Source organism: Carassius auratus, chromosome 26, assembly GCF_003368295.1.
Source record: "Carassius auratus strain Wakin chromosome 26, ASM336829v1, whole genome shotgun sequence".
Lineage (NCBI taxonomy): Eukaryota > Metazoa > Chordata > Actinopteri > Cypriniformes > Cyprinidae > Carassius > Carassius auratus.
The window spans coordinates 10,245,155-10,265,240 of NC_039268.1; the positions used below are offsets into that span (position 1 = coordinate 10,245,155).

The 20,086-nt window shown below is 35.6% G+C and overlaps 1 protein-coding gene across 1 annotated transcript in view; it reads right to left on the minus strand.

The window, feature by feature from the left end:
- LOC113044293 (neuroligin-4, X-linked-like) overlaps positions 1-18,779 on the minus strand; it is a 101,256-nt gene extending 82,477 nt beyond the window's left edge. The window contains exons 1-2 of the mRNA XM_026204130.1: positions 18,463-18,779; positions 11,839-12,598 (exon numbers count right to left, since the gene is read on the minus strand). Coding sequence (XP_026059915.1) covers positions 11,839-12,301 — 463 coding nt within the window. The 5' untranslated portion in view covers positions 12,302-12,598; positions 18,463-18,779. The remainder of the gene's footprint in view (positions 1-11,838; positions 12,599-18,462) is intronic.
- Between the last annotated feature and the right edge of the window lie 1,307 nt (positions 18,780-20,086).

Genomic DNA, 20,086 nt, shown 5'->3' on the forward strand with positions numbered 1-20,086 from the left:
AAGATGTGCATTATGATGGTGCGCTTCGATGGCCAAAAAACGTAAGAACAAAATTAAATAAACCTAAAGAATTCATTACAGGAAAAAATTGGTTTCGCTTTCATGCAGGTTTCAGGCTGGAATCTTTTTTTTGTTGTTGTTAAAAATAGAAAAAAGATGGAAAAAATACCTTTATTTTCGCCACTCTCATTATTGGTGAAATCATCGCCTTTGACTGTGTTGGCTCCTACTGTCAACAACAGGGGAGAAGTAAAGAGGATAAAATGGGGGAACAGATTTTAAAACAGCAGCTTAAATATTAAAAGAAAATCATTTCCAAAATGATTTATTTCAAGTTTGAAGAAAGTCTGCTGAAACCAACTATTGTAACACAATGAGGATTAGTCATTACAACTTGGAAATATTTCTCTAAATGAATAAATACATTTTGTAGATAACATATTTTCCTGAACAATGTTTTACTATTATAAAATATTAATAATATTAATTGTAATCTTCAGTAGTCTTGCATTTTGGTCTGCAAATGAGGGGGAGAATAAAGTGCCCAAAAAAGATAAATAATAAACAGTCAAAAAGAAACCTTTAATGAAATGCAGAATGAGCATCAGGTTTCTGGTGTTTCTGTAAATGACCTTGGCTCATTATATATGCAGCACTGTGTGTTAACATTGGCTCACACTGAGAGTGTATGCAGGTTCCAATATGTCTTCAGTTAACAGAGGATTGTTGGATGTCAAGCTGTATAAACTAAAGCAAGTAGCATGTAAATCACTAGAGTGTGAATAACACACCCATGCTGGGCCATAAGCACCACACAACAGGGATTATGAGGTTGGACTAGAGAAAAAAAAAAAAAAAAAAGACATGTAATAACTTTGCCAAGAGGTGATCACGATTAGATCCTGAATAATTATGCACTGCTTTTCTCTTCTTTTGTTTTATTAGTTTGGGTTCATCACAAGATATGATATTAATAATACAGCACAAAAGTCTCAGCCTAAAGGCTAGACTTTTTAATTAAATGAATGACTTGTATGATACAGTTGGACACCCTATGATTAGCAACCTTGTAAGACTGCATTTCTCTCTCCTTTCCTCTATGAATGATGACCCAGCAGTAAACGCTTGAATCTTAAAATCTGCAGATACTGTTCCAGTATGTTTGTACCTTTACCAAATTACAAATACAGTGTGATTGCATTTAGGTTCACTCAAAATGTATTAAGCTGTAAACTGTTCATGTTTTTTTTTTTTTCATGTAATACAATATTGTTGACAAAAAGTGATGCAACTTTAGCATCAATTCCCACATTTAGATATTTTTAGGTTATGTAGCCTAACATGGAATTGAGTTATTGATCTTTTCAAAGATGAGCTACCAAGATTCAGTTTATATCAAGTCAAATGATATTCTCTTGCATTATTTCTCTGCATTGGGTCTTCCATTTTTCTTTCTTTTAATAAGATGTTCTGTTCCTGCTGATGCAAAGTAACCCTATGGCGTGATACTTCCACCACCATACTTCATTCTAGATGTGGTGTGCTCTGTGTATTGTTAGGTTTGCATCACACAGATCGGTTTGACTTCTAGCTAAACAGCTCTGTCCTGGACTCTAAATCTTTCCCTTCACCAATGCATCAGTGTTATGAATTTTGGCAAACTGCACAGATCCTTTTACATGGTTCTTTCTGAGTAATGACTTCTTTTGTACAACCCTCCTAAAGAGGCTTGTATTATACAAAGCTCTGCAATGGTGCAGCTTTACAGTATATGTTTCCAGCCACAAAAGTGAATGTTGCATAGCTTCAGACTAAAGGACTTTGCACACAGAGTTTGAAGTTTTGCATGCCTTTTTTGGTGTGTTTTTTTATTTTTTATTGACCATCCTTAAAAAAGAAAAATCATGCTACAGATGCTAAGGAACAACTTGAGCCAGGATTGGATGACGCATTTATAAATATGTAATCAGTAAAATGTCACACATTCTACTCTTTCCCAAACTACTCTTTCATAAATTTTTAACATCCAGTTACCTAAAATAATTAATAATGTCATTTTCAGACTTCTTGTTTTTCAAAAAATAAAAAAAGGAAATAAAAAATAAATATATATTTGGTGAATTTGACAGCATCAAATCTGCCATGCTGAACATTTTAGATGTTTGCCTTTCTATTCTACTTCACAATATCAAATTTAACATATTTTCAACTTTGTGGAATCAATATTTGGCAGGATTTTGGCAGCACTTTATTCGAACTGAAAAGTGAGAAGGCAATGCATTTTGACATTGCATATTATATACAATGTTTCTCATTCTATATTTCACATTTATCCTCTCATATATATATATATATATATATATATATATATATATATATATATATATTAATCAACTATTAATTACAGGCAATTTCTAGCAATTAGGGACCTTTTAGACAACTTTTTGCAATTAGACAACAACTGGTACCTTCTAAGGCACACAAGTGTTTAAGAAAGTTTTTAGGAGACCTTTTTGATAACTATCATTATTTTTGCAGTTCCATTTAGTCCCACTAGTGACACTTTGTTTTAAAGCACACAACTCCTCATTTTGGCAGTGGAGATCAGGTTAATGTTTAAAATAACTGTGAAAAGTGTGTTTTGGCTAAGAGCACACAGCTGCTTCATGGGTATATGCCCGAGCGATAGCACATGTGTGTAGGACAGTAGATCTCTCTCCTCTGACAGAAGATGGAGATGAGTAAAAAGAAAGGGGTAAGTGTCTGTGGAACTGGTGAGCCATAGAAAGCAAATGTCTTAGATCTTCACTGCAGGGTCATGTGTTCATAGACACATATACCTATGCCTAATTACATACTGTATGCATAAAATGTGCATGTGACCACATAGTTTTGGTGTACCCCCTTTTCTAATGTTCCAGAGTGGTGGCAGTATGAATGCATCTGGAATATGTGCAGTGCCCTTTTTAAGGACTCTTAATGAATGTCCAGTCTAACAGATTGTGTGTTAGCTTTGTTGGCATATTGCTGGTGATGTACTAAGCAAAATTGCACACAAATCAAAATGTGAAAATATAATGGACAGTTATTTAAATAAGACTTTTTGCATGCAGTAATACCAAATTTTATCCATACAACTTGTTTGCTGATGCGGTGGAATACATGGAGTAAAATATTTAGGATTTGCATCTACACATGTCAAATGATTAATTGGAATGCCTGTTGGATATTCACAAATCCATTTCAGAAAGATATGAATACACAAATAACAAACATTTGTTCATTCATGCAGTCAAACTTTAATAATTCTGGGCTTATTTTGAGAGAAAATACATTTATGTGTACCTTTAATAATGCATTAGAATTAATCAGTTTAATTATTAGCAAACCATTAATTATTTATCCTTTGATTCACATCATTAATATGGCCCATTGTCATTTGTTTCTTTTCCACCAGGTCAATATTGACATAGTTCGCCTTTAGATTAATTAAGGAGCCACCAGGGCAGTATAACAGGTCTAACATCTTTGAGCTTGATTTATTAAAAATCTGTCATTCTCATATTTTCATGAGGAGATTCCAAAAGAGAGAAAAAAATAAAAATAAAGTAATTTGTCTTATTCAAGGCATAATCCTGGGCCATAACTATAAATACTGAGGTGGACATGCCTGACCCAATATTTAAATGTATAGGTTGATCAATATAGGTTTTCTCATGAGTGATCATTGAACTTTACCATCTCCTGGAATTTTAGATCCTTGGCACAATCCCTAATTGCTCTAAATTGCCTGTAATTATTAGTTGAAAGAGAAAACAAACAAAGAAACAGCCTCCCTTATAATAAGTCAATTAAATTGCCTGAGGACCCGAGGTTAACAACAATTTCTAGTTACCAATGCCATGCTTGGTTTGGTACAGTGTGTTAAAATAATACAGATAATGTTGGTATTGTTATATTGGTATGTTCTTATTGACTGTACCATTTTCCCATTAACTATTAGTCAGTACAACGGAAGTCATTGGGAATCAAAACTGTTTAATTATCAACATTCTACAATGATTTGTATCTAACCGAATAATATTTGAATTGGTGTCATTTTCTGTATTGCTATTTATTTATTTGTGGTATGAAAAAAAAAAGAAAAAGAAAGAAAGAAAGAAAGAAAGAAAGAAAGAAAAGGGGGAAATAATATATATATTAGGGGTGTAACGGTTCACAAAATTCACGGTTCGGTTCGATACAATACACTGATGTCACGGTTCGGTTCGGTTCGGTACGTTTTAGATACAGCAAAATGTAAAAACATCTCAACTTTTCAGAATGCCGCAAGCGCACCGCGGGTCATGTGACAAGAACTAACCAATCAGCTTCATCCTTTCCCGTAACAACGTTGGAAGCTCAGCCAAGATGAAGGAACAGCTGATCATAGTTGTATATGGATTGCAGTTTTGAAATAAATTTAGTAGCAGAGCTAGCCTACTGCAAGCGATTTTTAGAGCTGCAGATCCATTTATCCTTTGCTGAAATTTCCGCGTCTCATGGAGAGAGCATGTCATTGTTGCTTAGCAAAGACAGACGCCTCATGAGCGCAAGAGCCCGAGCGCTTTGGAAAGGAGGAGAAAGACGCGCCTAGTGTTTTCCACGTGTTTTTAGGCGCGATATGTGAACGGCCCCAAAGGCGCTCGCTCACTCAGCACGCGCTGAAGGCTCGTTGCAAAATGTCTAATGCATTTAACAGAGGGATAGTTTGATGCTGCAGGGATAGTTTGTTGCGTGTATGTTTCTCCTTTTTTTCGTCTTTTCCCAGATACTGACACACTAAGGTGATGTCGGGGTAAATGAGTTGACATGTTTCAAGTATTCCCGCTGGTGTTTTTTTGTTTTTGTTTTTTTGCATTCCCGCTAGTGTACCCTATCGTCATGTAGCAGATGCGACATACCGTTGTTTTTTTATCCACCACTCTCTTGCCATCACCATTATAGCTTAAAGGGAATCCAAAGTGCACCCAAAGACCTGTTGGTTATTGGAGGATCTTCTATTTCTGGTCTGTTAAACGCATTGGCCATTTTGCAACGAGCCTTCAGTGCGTACTGAGTGAGCGAGCGCCTGACTGAGTAGCCTAACATAAACATTGCAGTCGGTGTTTTTTTCTTCTTTGGGAGTATCAGGGGCGTTGCCTGTTACGTCTTTGGGTTATTGGGCTACCTTGTTGAACGCATATCATTATATTTCTCTTTCTTTTTTTTTTTTTTCAAATATAATTAATTAGTCCAACGAACCATTCGGTATACATAATGCGTACCGTGTAACGAACCGAAAGCCTCGTACCGAACGGTTCAATACGAATACGCGTATCGTTACACCCCTAATATATGTATATATATATATATATATATATATATATATATATATATATATATATATATATATATATATATATATATAAATCAAAATCATGTTTGATATAATAGTTTTGACTGATAGACAAATGCATGTGTCTCAAAAAAATGTGATTTACAGTTTAATTGCTGCTGTACAGCCCCTGCTAGATTTTTTTTATAATACCTTGAAATATATACTTTAGAATATATTTTAAAAAATAACTATAAATACACAGAAAATTACCCAAAGTTGAGCCTACTAGTTACTAGCTGCAAGCTTATGTAGCTTAAAATACATGAACTATTCAAGAAATGTTTATTCACTGCCCTAGAGTCTTTCAGCATTAGCTTACACAAAAGACTGCATAAGTGATGTTATGGTTGCATTGGCTTAGACAGATTAGCTTGATGTGCTTACATAAAATTATTTAATTAATGTCAAGACTGGGGAAAATTTCATTCAGAGGTCGCAAAAGCAATTTTAACAGCTAAATGTTCATCTCTGTAATGTTGATGTGCTATTAAACAAATGCAAGATTCCACAGAAAATAAGACTTGCCCCATTTCATAAAAGGAAATCAGTGTTTTTTTTTTTCATAGGATTTCCAGTGCTATTCAAGATTATCCTGAATACTGTACCAGTGCCAAGATAATGTTTCAAATGGTGGACCCACTAGGAAAATGAAACCCATTTTGTGAAGTAGAGAAAATATTGGATTTCATTGTATCATTTGTCATTCTCAGTTTCCAGGATGAGTGTTGAAACTTCGACACTAATATGGTTGTGATATGCATACTTCAAAAAAAAATAATAATAATAAAATAAAAAAATACAAATTCCAGGGATACCCTCCACCCCTGTGTGCCCAGGTATGATACTTTAAACATGGATGCACTTTTTCTTTTCTTCTCAACACAGGTTAAATCAGTATTTTTAGCATGTACGAAGCACATATATTAATCCCTTAGTTCAGAAGCTCATTACATTATATTCATTAATAATTCAACCTGAAGAATGTGAGGAACTAAGTTACAATAGCTTTGAACACTTTTTTTGGGCTGAGCTTCAAAGGACATCTCATTACCCAGCAGTTGATACTATCCCCACAGCTCAAATAAAGGTTTCACACAAAACACATTAACCACAAGAAATGGCCAATTATTCATAGATGATTGACAGCAGCAAATTAAAAGCCACAGCAGGACGCAAAATGAGAGATGAACATACGTGATTGTATGAGGAGCCTCAAAGATTCACCTTAAAAGAACCATATTGCTATGTTATTTTATTTATGTTTTTTTTTTTTATGTTAACTTCAAGAATAAAAAAATCCTGATAATTTATTCATCCCTGTGTAATTGAAGATGTTCATGTCTTTCTTTCTTCAGTCAAAAGATGATTAAGGTATTTGAGGATTTCATGATTTTTCTCCATATAGTGGACTTTATTGGGATGCAGCAGATTGAAGTTCCAGAATGCAGTTTCAATGCAGCTCCGTGATCCCAGTTGAGGAATGTAAGTTTTTAGTGAAACGATCTGTCATTCTTGTATACTTTTTAACCAAAATTGATTGTATTAGCTCTGCGACGTGTGACTTTCCGCATTATATAATCATGCTGGAAAGGTCAAGTGCACGGTTAGTTCTTCATCTGTATACTCCGTTTCAAAAAAAAGAGCAGGGCGAAAAACATCTCATCTTCTCTTCCAACTTTAAAATCGTCAGACATCATTGTTTTACTTTCTTTTTTAATTTTATTTTTTTTTTGTAAATGGTGTTTGACTTTCTTTGCACTTTCGCTTTGTAAACACTGGGTCAGTACTTCTGCATACGTCTCACATAAACTTTCCAACGTGACTGCAATGTGTGAGGTCGAGCTAGTGCAAGAAGAGCATTTGTGGTTAAAAAGTATTATATATATATATATATATATATATATATATATATATATATATATATATATATATATATATATATATATATATATATACATTTTTTTTTTTTTTTCGTTTTGCTAGATAAGACCCTTATTCCTTGGGCTGGGATTGTGTAGAAACCCTTGAAGCAGCACTGAAACTGGACCTTGAACCCATTGGCTCCCATTGAAGTCCATTATACTGAGAAGAATTCTGGAATGTTTTCCTCAAAACCTTATTTTCTTTTCGACTGAAGAAAGAAACACATGAATATCTCGGATGACATGGGGGTGAGTAAATTATTCTATTGTTTTTTTTTTTTTTTTTTTTTTTTCTGGAAGTGAACTAATCCTTTAAATTCTAATGACTAATTTAACTGGCATGAATTCTTGATGGAATGGATTTAACAAGCAGAAACATTCCTTGGAGGTTCTAGTCCGTATTGACATGAGAATATCACACATTAACATCAGCTGCACATTCATGCCATTCCCAGGAGACCATTGTCCTAAACTCAATGACATCACCTGTCTTTGTGACATGGCATGTTATCATGCTGGAACGAGCTATTAGACAATGGGTAGACTGTGTGTGTCCATAAAGAGATGCATGTAGTCAGCAAGGATGCAGGATCACAGCAGGTTGGATGTGAGGTTGGATGTGGAATTTAAATGATGCTCAAAAAGCCTGGAAAGGAGGTGTGCCAAGGAAATATTCACAACATTTCACCAGCAGGAGCAGCCTGAACCAAAAAAATATTAAGTACTAAAAATTAAAAATGCAGGATGGATCCATGAATTAATGTTGATAACACCAAATTTTGACCCTACCATCTGTATCACATCTGAAATCTTGATTCATCAGAAAATCAATGTTTTCCAACTGTCTAATGTCCAGTTTGGCGAGCATATGCTCACTGTAGCTGTTCTTAGCTGACAGAGGAATCTGCTGTTCGCCTGCTGCTCCGGCCAACCACTTAAAGGTTCAAGGTGGATAGCACCGTTGTCATACATTGCTATTTTAGTTAGCCACCTTCCTGAAAGCTTGGACCATTCTAGCCACTCTCTGTCAAACCCTCTCATTAACAAAGCAGTTTCACCAGCAACTGCTGCTCATCTGATTTTTCCCCCCCTCCAAACTCCAGAGACTGTTGTGTCTGACAATCCCAGGAGATCGGCAGCTTCTGAGATGCATTCTGAGATATATTTAGTGGCGTGAAGAAGTTTGAGATGACATTGAGAGTCTGGGATTCAAAATACAACTTCAAGGTGAAAAAAGTTTTATGATTCCCAAAAAGAAATAAATGTTATGACTTTAAATAGGAAACATTTATATGACTGTTACCTTTTCTAGGTCACTTATCAAATCATTACATTTGACAATATATGAACTGTTTGGTCAGATTATTATTATTATTATTATTATTATTATTATTATTATTATTATTATTATTATTATTATTATTATTATTATTATTATTATTATTATTATTGCTTCCATTAAAGTTATTTGGAAACTTCTAAATGATGCCAGACAATGAATTATTGTGGGTATTGCATATACTTATAAAATCCATATCAGCTGGAGAGGGCTGTCATCAAAGAAGAACATACAAAAGTCTTGAAAAGTCTATTATATGAAAATCCTCAAATTCATTTTAGATTTAACTCTCTCAGTTTGCTATGCAACCAAACAATAGATAGATAGATAGATAGATAGATAGATAGATAGATAGATAGATAGATAGATAGATAGATAGATAGATAGATAGATAGATAGATAGATAGATAGATAGATAGATAGACAGACAGACAGACAGACAGACAGATAGATAGATAGATAGATAGATAGATAGATAGATAGATAGATAGATAGATAGATAGATAGATAGATAGATAGTGTTTTTCGGACTATAAGTCGCACCTGAGTATAAGTCGCATCAGTCCAAAAATACGTCATGATGAGGAAAAAAGCATATATAAGTCGCACTGGTCTATAAGTCACATTTATTAAGAACCAAGAGAAAACATTACCGTCTCCAGCCGCGAGAGGGCGCTCTATGTCTTCATTATAGACTACAGGAGCACTGAGCAGCATAGACCGCCCTCTTGCTGCTGTAGACAGTAATGTTTTCTCTTGGTGCTTGGTTTTAAATAAATGCGACTTATAGTCCAGTTCTCTTGATTCATGTCAAATACATTTTTATAAATAAGTCGCACCTGATTGTAAGTCGCAAGACCAGCCAAACTATGAAAAAAAGGGTGACTTATAGTCCGGAAAATATGGTAGATAGATAGACAGTCAGACAGACGGACAGACATCGCTAAAAATCTTGAAATAATCAGTTTAATCCTCTCCTAAGAAAGGAATTTTGTCACAAAAGGGTTTGTGCATTTATACAATAAAATTAAATAAAATACTAAAGTATTCACTAAAAAGAAAAGTGTGACAACTAACATGAAAACATAGGCCTGCAGGCTGTGGAAGAACAATGAGCTGTATTAATTACACTACATGATCATAGGTGTCAGTTCCCCATTTACACTCTACGAGTAGATCTCAATTATCTTTAAAACAAGATTGGATTTCAGATGTTAAAGAAGTACACCCATTGAGATAGACAATGAGGGTAACAAGCACTGATTCATTTCAACACCTTTCTGTTTCTCTGAATGTTTTTTTTTTTTTTTTTTTTTTAATAGTCCAACTGAAATTAAATTGCTTAGCATTCCCAATTAAAGAGTGGAAGGGAGCCTGCATTGTCTCCTCACCCAGACTTTTCCTTCAGGCTGAAGCACTCATTGTGATTAATTCACAACAAAACAGGATGCCACCTCCACAGCCTTCACTCGTAACTGCACTGAAAGATAAAGCTGACTCACTAACGTCACTAACAGACTGCAGTCTCTTTTGTGCGTCTAGCTAACAAAGGAAGCGGGCAAGTAAAACACAAAGAGAATTTATGTGTCTCTAACCTGTTTTCTACAGATCAGGAAGAGGGGATCCATTCTAGCCTTGAACGCCATGCTTTTTTCTTTTGATATGGTCTTTGCACTAAAGGGCTTTTTTATATCTATCATCCTGCTTCAACACTGCCACAACTGTAGAGAAAGTCCCTCTTTGAGTCAAAAATGCCAGGATGGTCCCATAGTACACAGGATTTTGAAAAGGGCAATTTGGAGAGCTGAAGCATGATGGGCGGTTAGTGCATGAAAGCTAACAGGGGATGACTTCAGTACGGCACAAAAAAAGGATTGAGTTCCAGCATCACAGAAGGGACTTTTTTAAGCAAAAGTGCGGGCTGTCACAATATGCTGACACATTCTGTTAGAAATTTACTGCACACTGGTGCAGCAACAGTCATGGAATCAGAAGAATACAGTAATGTTGATTTAAACTCAGCAACATGGAGTTACTCCGAAAAAGAAAATAAAAAGAAAATAATCCAAATTATTTAATATTACATATCAAAAAAAAAAAAAATAAAATACTATTATAACGAACCACTATGTGCTGAGCAGGAAGATTCATATCTTCAAGATACAGATTCTCCCCATATGGCTGAATAATTGAATCATTGGCAAAATGTTTCATTAAGATGATGTCACAATAATAAGACAAGAATAATTTGAAGATGCAGACATGGCTGCTCCACTCTTTGAGAGATTTTAATTTGTAAGTTAGTCACTTTTCCTTAATCTTTCAGTCCAGTGTCCATTTTAAATTAATTTTAAATTAACTTTGTTTAAATAAAAAAATAAACACTATTATTCAATTCAAGACTAGAGGACACACAATCTGCAAGAGCTGAGTACTATCTGTGAATTGTTATTATTTACGGTAACATTTAATTTTAAGGTGTCTTTGTTAAACAGGTTACATGTACTTATTATAATAACAATTAATTATGCATCATTACATATAAGTAACCCTAAGCCAAACCCTAATATTAACCCTTATCCATTTAGTAAGTACATGTAGTTAATTTATATTACTTAGTACTTAAATGTATAATTATACTGTGATAAGGACACCTTAAAATAGTGTTTACAATTACATAACAGCAACTTTCAAATAAAAAAAAAGAGATTTATATTGTAAGATTTACAGTAGCCAGGACATACAGGGTCAAAACTATATAAAGAAGTCGACTACCCAGCTAAGCTTTTGGATTTTTCTGTGATGATAATAATCATAACAAAATGACTAGTTTACTTTGGGTTGATAGTCATGAGCTTTACCAGCAAATCAGAAGTTTATTAAGGCAAAAGCTGTTAGTTAATAGTGAGAACTTGACCTTAAAATAAAGTGTGACAAAAATAAATACATAAAAATCTAATTTTGGAATGTCTGCAACAATTCGCTGAATTTGGGAAATCTTCACAGATTAAGTTGTGATGATGCCAACTAAGCAAAAAAAAAAAAAAAAAAAAAAAGCTGCTAAAAACATCTGAGATGAACCAAATCGGCAAACTAACAATGAAACATTTCAAGAAAACGATATACATCAAATTATAATTAGAAAGAAAATGACATACCATCCTCCGTGGGAACATAAATGTTTAAGTACAGGCAGTCTTCGCTTTGATCTTGTACGTAGGTTACAACGGTATCCAAGTTGGCGGTGAACCATACAGGTAACATATCATTGAGTAAAAACCGATCTTCCAGAAACTGAGGACAAACGGGAGCAAACTGTGTGGCATTTCGAATCCCTGGCCACGACATGGGGGGCTCGGGGGGCTGAAACCTTCTCTCCCCCGTGGGTGGGAGGGCATAGGGAATCCCAAGATACTGTTCCACCGGCCCTAGAATCTCATTGGGCAGAGCCGTTTTCAAGCCTCTTAGCTTGCCGTAGTTTGTTGTGACAATAGGGTGATGCTGGGCCTGTGTAATGGCTAGCCAAGCAGCTGCGAGCACAATCCAGGTAAAAAGGCGTGGAGTAGCCAGCGGATGAACCATGGTGAGTGGTATCCATGGGGTTCCTCTGAGCCGTGACATGGTCCAGCTGTGGTTAGCAGAGTTGGTTGAATTCACAGTCCTCCACTCCTTCCACAGCCAAGGTCAAATCCCACCCTCAGGCTGCAAAGGACAGATGATTGACAGCGCGTACACCAATCAGATCAGCAATCATGTCATTCCCCCATGCCATGAGGGGGATTCTGGATCTCAGTTGTATTTTTTTTGTTGTTCTTTAACTGCTATCCTTTTGATGAGAAAGAGAATGCAGTTCCTTGCCCCTGAGCTGTCCTCTGGTTTAACTAGTCCCTCCTTTCAATGCCTCCTTTATTGGTTTGCCTGTGGGAAAGAAAGAACAGCCCATAAATTTTCATTCATTGTCATAAACAAAAACAGAGGAATTCCATTTCCTTCATTCTATCGCATGCTTTGTGTTAAGAGTTAGAGGCACCAAGGTAACCTTGCACTGCGTAAATAGCAAACAAATGCTAACACTTAGACATCATTATACTCTAGATTCAAACAATAGCTATTTTGAAATATGACTCTATGTTTGTATTGACTGGGTCACAATTTATACAGTAAGTGGTCTGGTAAATTGATAGGCTCAAATAACAGCATGTGGAGCACTGTAGCGTATACACAAAATAGTGTATAATATATCCATTTATGAGGTTATTTGCACTAAATAAGGCTGTTTAGAACATATCGATCTACTTGCTTGGAAACTATCTATGACCGAAGCAAGCACTTTGATTGAAGCAGTTGTGTTTTAGAACAACAAGTGAGTTCGATATATATATATATATATATATATATATATATATATATATATATATATATATATATATATATATATATATATATATATATATATATATATATATATATATATATATATATATATATATATATATATATATATATATATATATATACATTCTCTCTTCTCTTTCTAATCACTTAGTGTAGATATGCCTTGGTCCTAAAAAAGAAGTTCCAATATTCATTTATTTGGCAGACATTTTTAACTTGCATTGCATTCAAGGTATACATTTATTCAGTTCATGCATTCCCTGGGATTCAAGCCCATGACCTTCCATGAGTTTAGCATTGCTAACAGTTTGAGCTACATGAGCTACTACTCTTCATAGTCATCATCAGTAAAAGCATGAGATGTGAAGTCAGTGAGCATGATAAGAGCGTGAAATTAATCATGGTCTGTCATCTACACAAATCCAAACATTTATCCATTATCCTTTGACTCTGGCCTGTTGTTCAAGTACAAATTTGGGAATTTGGCAATAGGAAAAGTTTTGTGTAATTATGAAAGAATGAAAGTCAAGAAAGACTTTGGTTTGAGACTCCTCTAGATTTGGAAATGCTAAAGTTTACGGTGTTTCCAGGAATCTTTCCAGGACGATCCTCTGGAACAAATCAAATGCATTCAACAGAAACTTCCTTAGAGACATATATCGGAGTAGACAGGAATACAAATTTGCCTCTGATTTAAATATATGTGAATTGTAAAATGGTATGTCTGCATCACATTTACTGTCTGAACAAATGATAATCTTTCCACCTGAATGAGCAAACAAAAGAAGCGCACAAAGCTGAGAGCAGATTATGCACCAGAAATGCTACCCGGCGTGTGAATTTGAATAATGAATGCTCCATGCACTTCATCCACATACAAGTAAGAGGAGGAAGAGAGTGGGTGTGAAACAAGAATCGAGAAGATCCTCATCAGCTGGTGTTTTTGATACTCTTGAACTTCACCACCATCATACAACACAAACCATAGCTCTGACTTGTTTAACTTCATATACAGTTCAAGATCATCACACGGACTGCTCGTGCACATTTACCTCAAATTACTGAACTAGGCTCGCTGGAGCCTCTGGAGGGAAACTTTAATGACTTGAGTCCTTGAGTAAATCTGCAAGCGATGAACTGTTTGGTTCGCTCTGATCCCCCATTAATAGCTCTGTCAGTGAAAACTAAGTGAAGTTTCCTATGAGACTGTTCTTGAATCAGTACCTCTTATTTAAACAGTAATAAAAGGCCATCATCCCGCCAACATCTTCAAAATATGGTGTGTTTAACAGATGTCACACCCGGCGTTATCAGTGCTGTCATTTTCAAAGCCTGTCTAAATAATTCTTCAAGAAATCTAAGATTGATAACTGATAACTTTTTTAATTTCACAAAGCAATTTCAGCAGAGATCACATGGAAGATAGTATAACCCAAGGAAAGTTAATTGTTCTAACAAAGCAGTGATGCTTTAATGGACTCATTGAGACAGTCACATTAACTGAAATTGGTGTTGAACAATGCTAAATTACAAAAGGATTAGGGTTATCTTTACTTCCCCACTTCACAACAGTACAACGGCAGGATGTTTTAAGCACTGCCAGTCACAAGAGAAAACTAAGAAGCACAAGAAAACAAACAAAACAGAAGCATTATCTCCTTTATACAGTGCATAGAACATCCCCAGATACAGCACATGCCTGTAAAATATAATTCTGATAAATATTTAGTGGCAGTTTAGAGCATTTGAAAGGGGATATTCCTATAAGGCAGCATCTAATGAAGGAGTAGGACTTTAATAAGGCTCGAGTCCCAGTGCACATGACATGCTTTAAAAGATCTTTATTGGTGGTCTCAGACAGACCCATCCTGTAACACCCTGGGGTTTTCAGTCCACACTTTTTTCAAATTAAAGCCATCATTTAGCCCAGATATCAAGACATGTGCTCTGTGCACACAGCAATGGCTTCATTATAAAGGGATACAAAAAAGTGAGAAAACTCGTTCTCTTTAAATAAAGCATTTTAATAGACTCAGTAAAGAAATAAGACGTAAGAACAGCATTATCCATCAACAGGCCTTTGTTGATCTAAGAGGGAAGGCCTACTGATTTTTAAGTCCTAAGCTTTCTTTAGTTCTCTCTTTGTTGATCATAATTGTACATCACGACATTGAGATCGGCATTTCAGAAAATCTTTCACATACATATTTTGTCCTCTGAAGCAAATGGGCCTGCATGTCTGGCCGGCAATTTAATTTCCAACACAGACAAAAAGCTATGTAGCATCCACCAGTTTGCATGCACTCTCATCTGATGTCCAGCTAGACCAGACAGGGGGGATTTATTCAATAACCGTACGCCAATATAGCTACATCCTCAAGAAATGCTTACATTTAAGAGGCTCAGTAAATGGACACACCTTCTGCCAAAATGCCATATTACAACAGAGAAGAACAAAGAACAAAGTTGTCCATACTGGCTACCAGCCCAAAGAGATACTTCACCTAAAAAAAAAAAAATAAATAAACAAAAAATAAATAAATAAATAAATAAATAAATATATATAATATAAATATAATATATATATATATATAATTCATTCACCCTCATTGTTCAAAATCATTGTCAATTTTTTTCATTTTTCTTGACAAAACAACATTGGATCCCAATCACTTTCCCATCCATTGATTGTCTGGGGAAAGTAAGTAAATAATTACTTCTTATTAAACAAATTAATAAATATATAGATGGATGGATGGATGGATGGACAGACAGAATGATAGATAGATAAAACATGCTGTTTTCTAGTATTAAATGTGTCAAATCTTTTAGGAAGAGAGAATGTGTTTTTGTCAGTTATATTTAGATAAAGGTGATTGGGTGGAATTTCTAAATGTTCTGCACACTTCACTTAAATGCACACTTGATACATGAGTGAGTATGACAAATAAAAAGGAGAGAAATGAGACCAAAGAGAATAAAAGGAGAGAAAATAGCATTCACTGCCTGTGTGATCACTGAAGATAACTCACGCGAATCTCAATGAAGGTGCCGGGTCTCTCTCTGAATTTTAATTATAATAAATGATCTGCTTGAAGGAGGCTCTAACAATTGCACTGTTCAAAGAGTGACTCGTGATGCAAAGGAGACAGTATTGATTCGGTCCAAGCAAACGACAAAAGACCATGGAATAAAACACAGAAACCGCTGTGACCTTTGGGTGAACTTCGGATGAACGCGGTGCGATTCCGCCGCAAATGCACCTGCTATGACTTATTCAACATGGCGTCTGGGCTGGCAAGTCAGCTGGAATTAGTTTCCTCAAGCTGTATTCTCTCCTTCTATCTTTCTGTCAGCTGACTGAGTGTGGAAAGGAACCCCAGAAAGCAAAGAGAAAGAGTGATACTAACAGCCAACCAAGAGAGAATGGATGAGAAATTAATAGTGAACTGAACCTCTAAACCTCAGCAGCGATCAAGACCAGAATTTGTGAAAGCACCCTGCCTATTGTTAACTACAACTTCAAAACAACTGTGATGATTACAAGTATGTTTGCATTTCCAGGTAGGCGATTCCTATTCCAAGGTATTTCCTATTGTCTATCCAACAAAATATTTTCAGTCACATAATCAGAATAGGTTTAGCCCTTTCTACACCCTTATTATGCCACCTGTATGAAAGTTTTTCAAAACTGACAAATTTCCAAGTTTTAACACATCTCAGAATATGCATGTTTTGTATTGTATAATGTGCAACAAGCAGTACATCAAATTATTTAGATACTATAAATATTCATGAAACAGTAGGTGAACAATACCAAAATGATGTACAAGATTATGTCTAATATCCAAAAGTACCACAAGAGGTTAAAAAATAAATACAAATAAAATAAAATAAAAAGCCAGAAAGAATTTTTAAAATGTGTCCTCCTAAAGATACCAAGAAAGTTGCCCCAGAAGCCCTAGGCCAACTTAAGTTACAGCACCCAGTTAAATTACTTTCATTTTATTGTTGGAAAGTTATATGTCAAAGAATATAGGCTATTTGTCAAAGAACAATTTCAACATTGTGGATGAAGTATGTATGTATGAAGCCTAGGCCTTATTACACACTTAGCCTACCTAAAAAAAAAAAAAAAAAAAAAAAAAAAAAATCCTTTATCAGTCAGTTTTTCTAATTTAGTTACTACTTTTAAACCGCAGCTGATTACTGTCTTTTGAGTTTTACATTACAGAGAGACTGAACTTGTTGGCACGTTTTTAATGTACATCAGTTGTGAACCTAAACCGATACTAGCCTAATGTCAGTGCGAATGTTCGAGAGGCGGCCCAGTTTCCCCTCCTCCCTAGGCTAGCCTACTCCATCCCCAAAACACGCACGTATGCAGGAGATATCCACAGTACCACCTTGTGGTTCACCGCTGTATAAGCGGGGCAGCTTGGCTTGAAACAGTGGTCCCTGTGATGAAAGTCTGGACTCACCGCATCTTTTGAGGAGAATCTGGTTCGTCTGTAAGCATAGCAAAGCCAGGCGAAAGTTAACACAACATCCCATATAGCTTCTTCAATCTCAGCGTACCTTTTCAGTGTCCAATCACTGACTGTTATTGTATTTAAACTCAAACAAAATACGTTTTAAATAATAACCTCGCATATTTCTTTCAACCCCCTGGCCCAACATTATGGCTCTCGAGAAACGACATTTGGAAAGATTTATCGCCACCACATAGGCTACTTAAGCCGGGTAAATGGTTAGCACGCATGTGAATTTGAACCGCTATAAATGTACATTGAGGAAAACAATCATGCATCAATCAACACAGTATCTTGTTGTTCAGATGTTTGGTTAGCCACAGGTTCACGTAGTGATATACCGAAACACTTCTGCCATGAGCCCCCTGCTAAAAAACAATTTCCTCATCATCAAGTGCGTACATTTACAATGACTCATATGAAAGACTCTTTCATGCACTGTATTTGCACTTCATCTTTAATGTGGATTCTGACAGTAACGATGGAGAGTAGAACAAGTGTTTCATTAAGCATAATTTTCGATGAGGAAAACATGTCTACGCAAATCGTGTTGGCCAAAAACTACTGAAACAGGGTCAGAGGTATTTTTTTTTTTTTTTTTTTTAATGCAAATCAGCGCTACTAGTCGGTGTGAATTAAACACGCAAAGCAAAATCGTTGCGTCGTTCGTCCGGATGGATGAAGCTTTCAGAGAGCGCGAAAGAGAGGGAGAGAGAAAGAGAGAGAGAGGGGAAAAAATCCTGGGAACCAGCTGGAAATAAGCGTGTACGCGGCGTCTGGCAAACTGTTCAACTCAGTATCAGCACAAAATAAAAGATACGTTCACTTCCATGCAGGGCTGTTCTCGTGGCTTACCTTTGCGGTTTCTGCATTGTACGGTTTCTGTCCTGCCGCCGCGACTTCCTGAGGTACGGTCAAAATGTATGTGCCACACAAGGGAAAAAAACAAACTCCGTCCTGCCCCTGCTAAAATCCAACGTGATGCTGCCGTCCGAAAGAGAGGTGGCACACCGGAGACTATTCAGCAGAGACGCGGCAACATATCTGATGTAAATGACCCACATAGATTAAGGTAATTCATTGAAATCACTGCGGAGGAACAGTAAATTGTATAGAGAATCTGATTGTCTCCATAGAAAGAGGCAGCACTGACTGGAAAAAAAAAGAGATTAAAGGGAGAGGGACTGAGTCTCTCTCTCTCTCTCTCTCTCTCTCTCTCTCTCTCTCGTTGCCATTGGACTGCACTGAATGAAATTTACAATGCTTACAACCAATAGATTGCCGCATTCGCTCTATCACCCTTTAACCAGCTTTAATACGTTTATAATAGCTGTGTTGTTTGTTTTGGGTTACAGCTATATGGTGAATGTAATGTCACACTGAAAAAAAAAATGGGTCTGGAATAGTGTATTCCCTTCTCATCAGTCAGTATGAGATCCACTCCATGTTTCCCTGAAGCTGCTCACCAGGTTTTCCTTGCTCTGAGTGTTCATTAAGTGAGAAAAAATGTGTAGATAGTCTGACTTTCAACATATTCTACAAATGTTCTATGAGTGAAAACTCTAAAAGTGTGATCACAGTAATTTCCACCGTGCATTTTCAATGTCAATCATTTATACGGACAATTTCAAATGACTGTTTCTCAACTAGATTGGGTTAAGCCACTTCAGACAAAGTCTTTTCACTTTACACCAATCATACAATCATATGGTCTTGTCCACGAACAATGAAATGTCTCGGTAGTAATTAACAGCCTTTCTTGAAATAACTTTCTAAGTTTGGGCTACTTGCAACTATAGCCTTTGGTTTGTTTATTTGGGGTCAGTAACAGTGTCACGGGTAACTCATTTACAAGTAATGCCAGTTATGTAATTATTATTATTATTTTTTTTAATAAACTAGTAAAGTAACACAGTACTCAAAATGAAGAAAAAACAGTCAAATGCAAACTCAGAATATTAGACGAACCTGCAATAATTAAATATGTCAAATAAGACAATTATAATTCTTGTATTAATAACATTTTAATATCCGATGTCTTTGCTACTGGCTTCGATGATGCAATTAAACCATTTTAAACAGTAATCACACATTTGTGTTTAATTTTTGTCATTGGTGAATAGTGTTGAACTTTATTCTCCGGCATCATATTCTTCATGCAATTTGTTTGAGCCGTGCCCTCTGCTGTACAGACATAAACTTACATTTCCTACAGCCTGAAGTGTATTCATTTCATTTGTAAAATAACTTTTTTTATATATATTAAAACAAACAAGCAAGTCCTGCCCAGATATACAAAAAAAAAAAAAAAAAAAGAAAAGGTAACGTAACACATTACTGTCCATAATAAGTAACTAAGTAATGTAATTAGTTAATTTTTATGGAGTAATGCCATATTGTAATGCATTACTTTTAAAAGTACCTTAGTATTACCCAACACAGTAATATCGAATTGACACCACTGACACTACTGGATGAG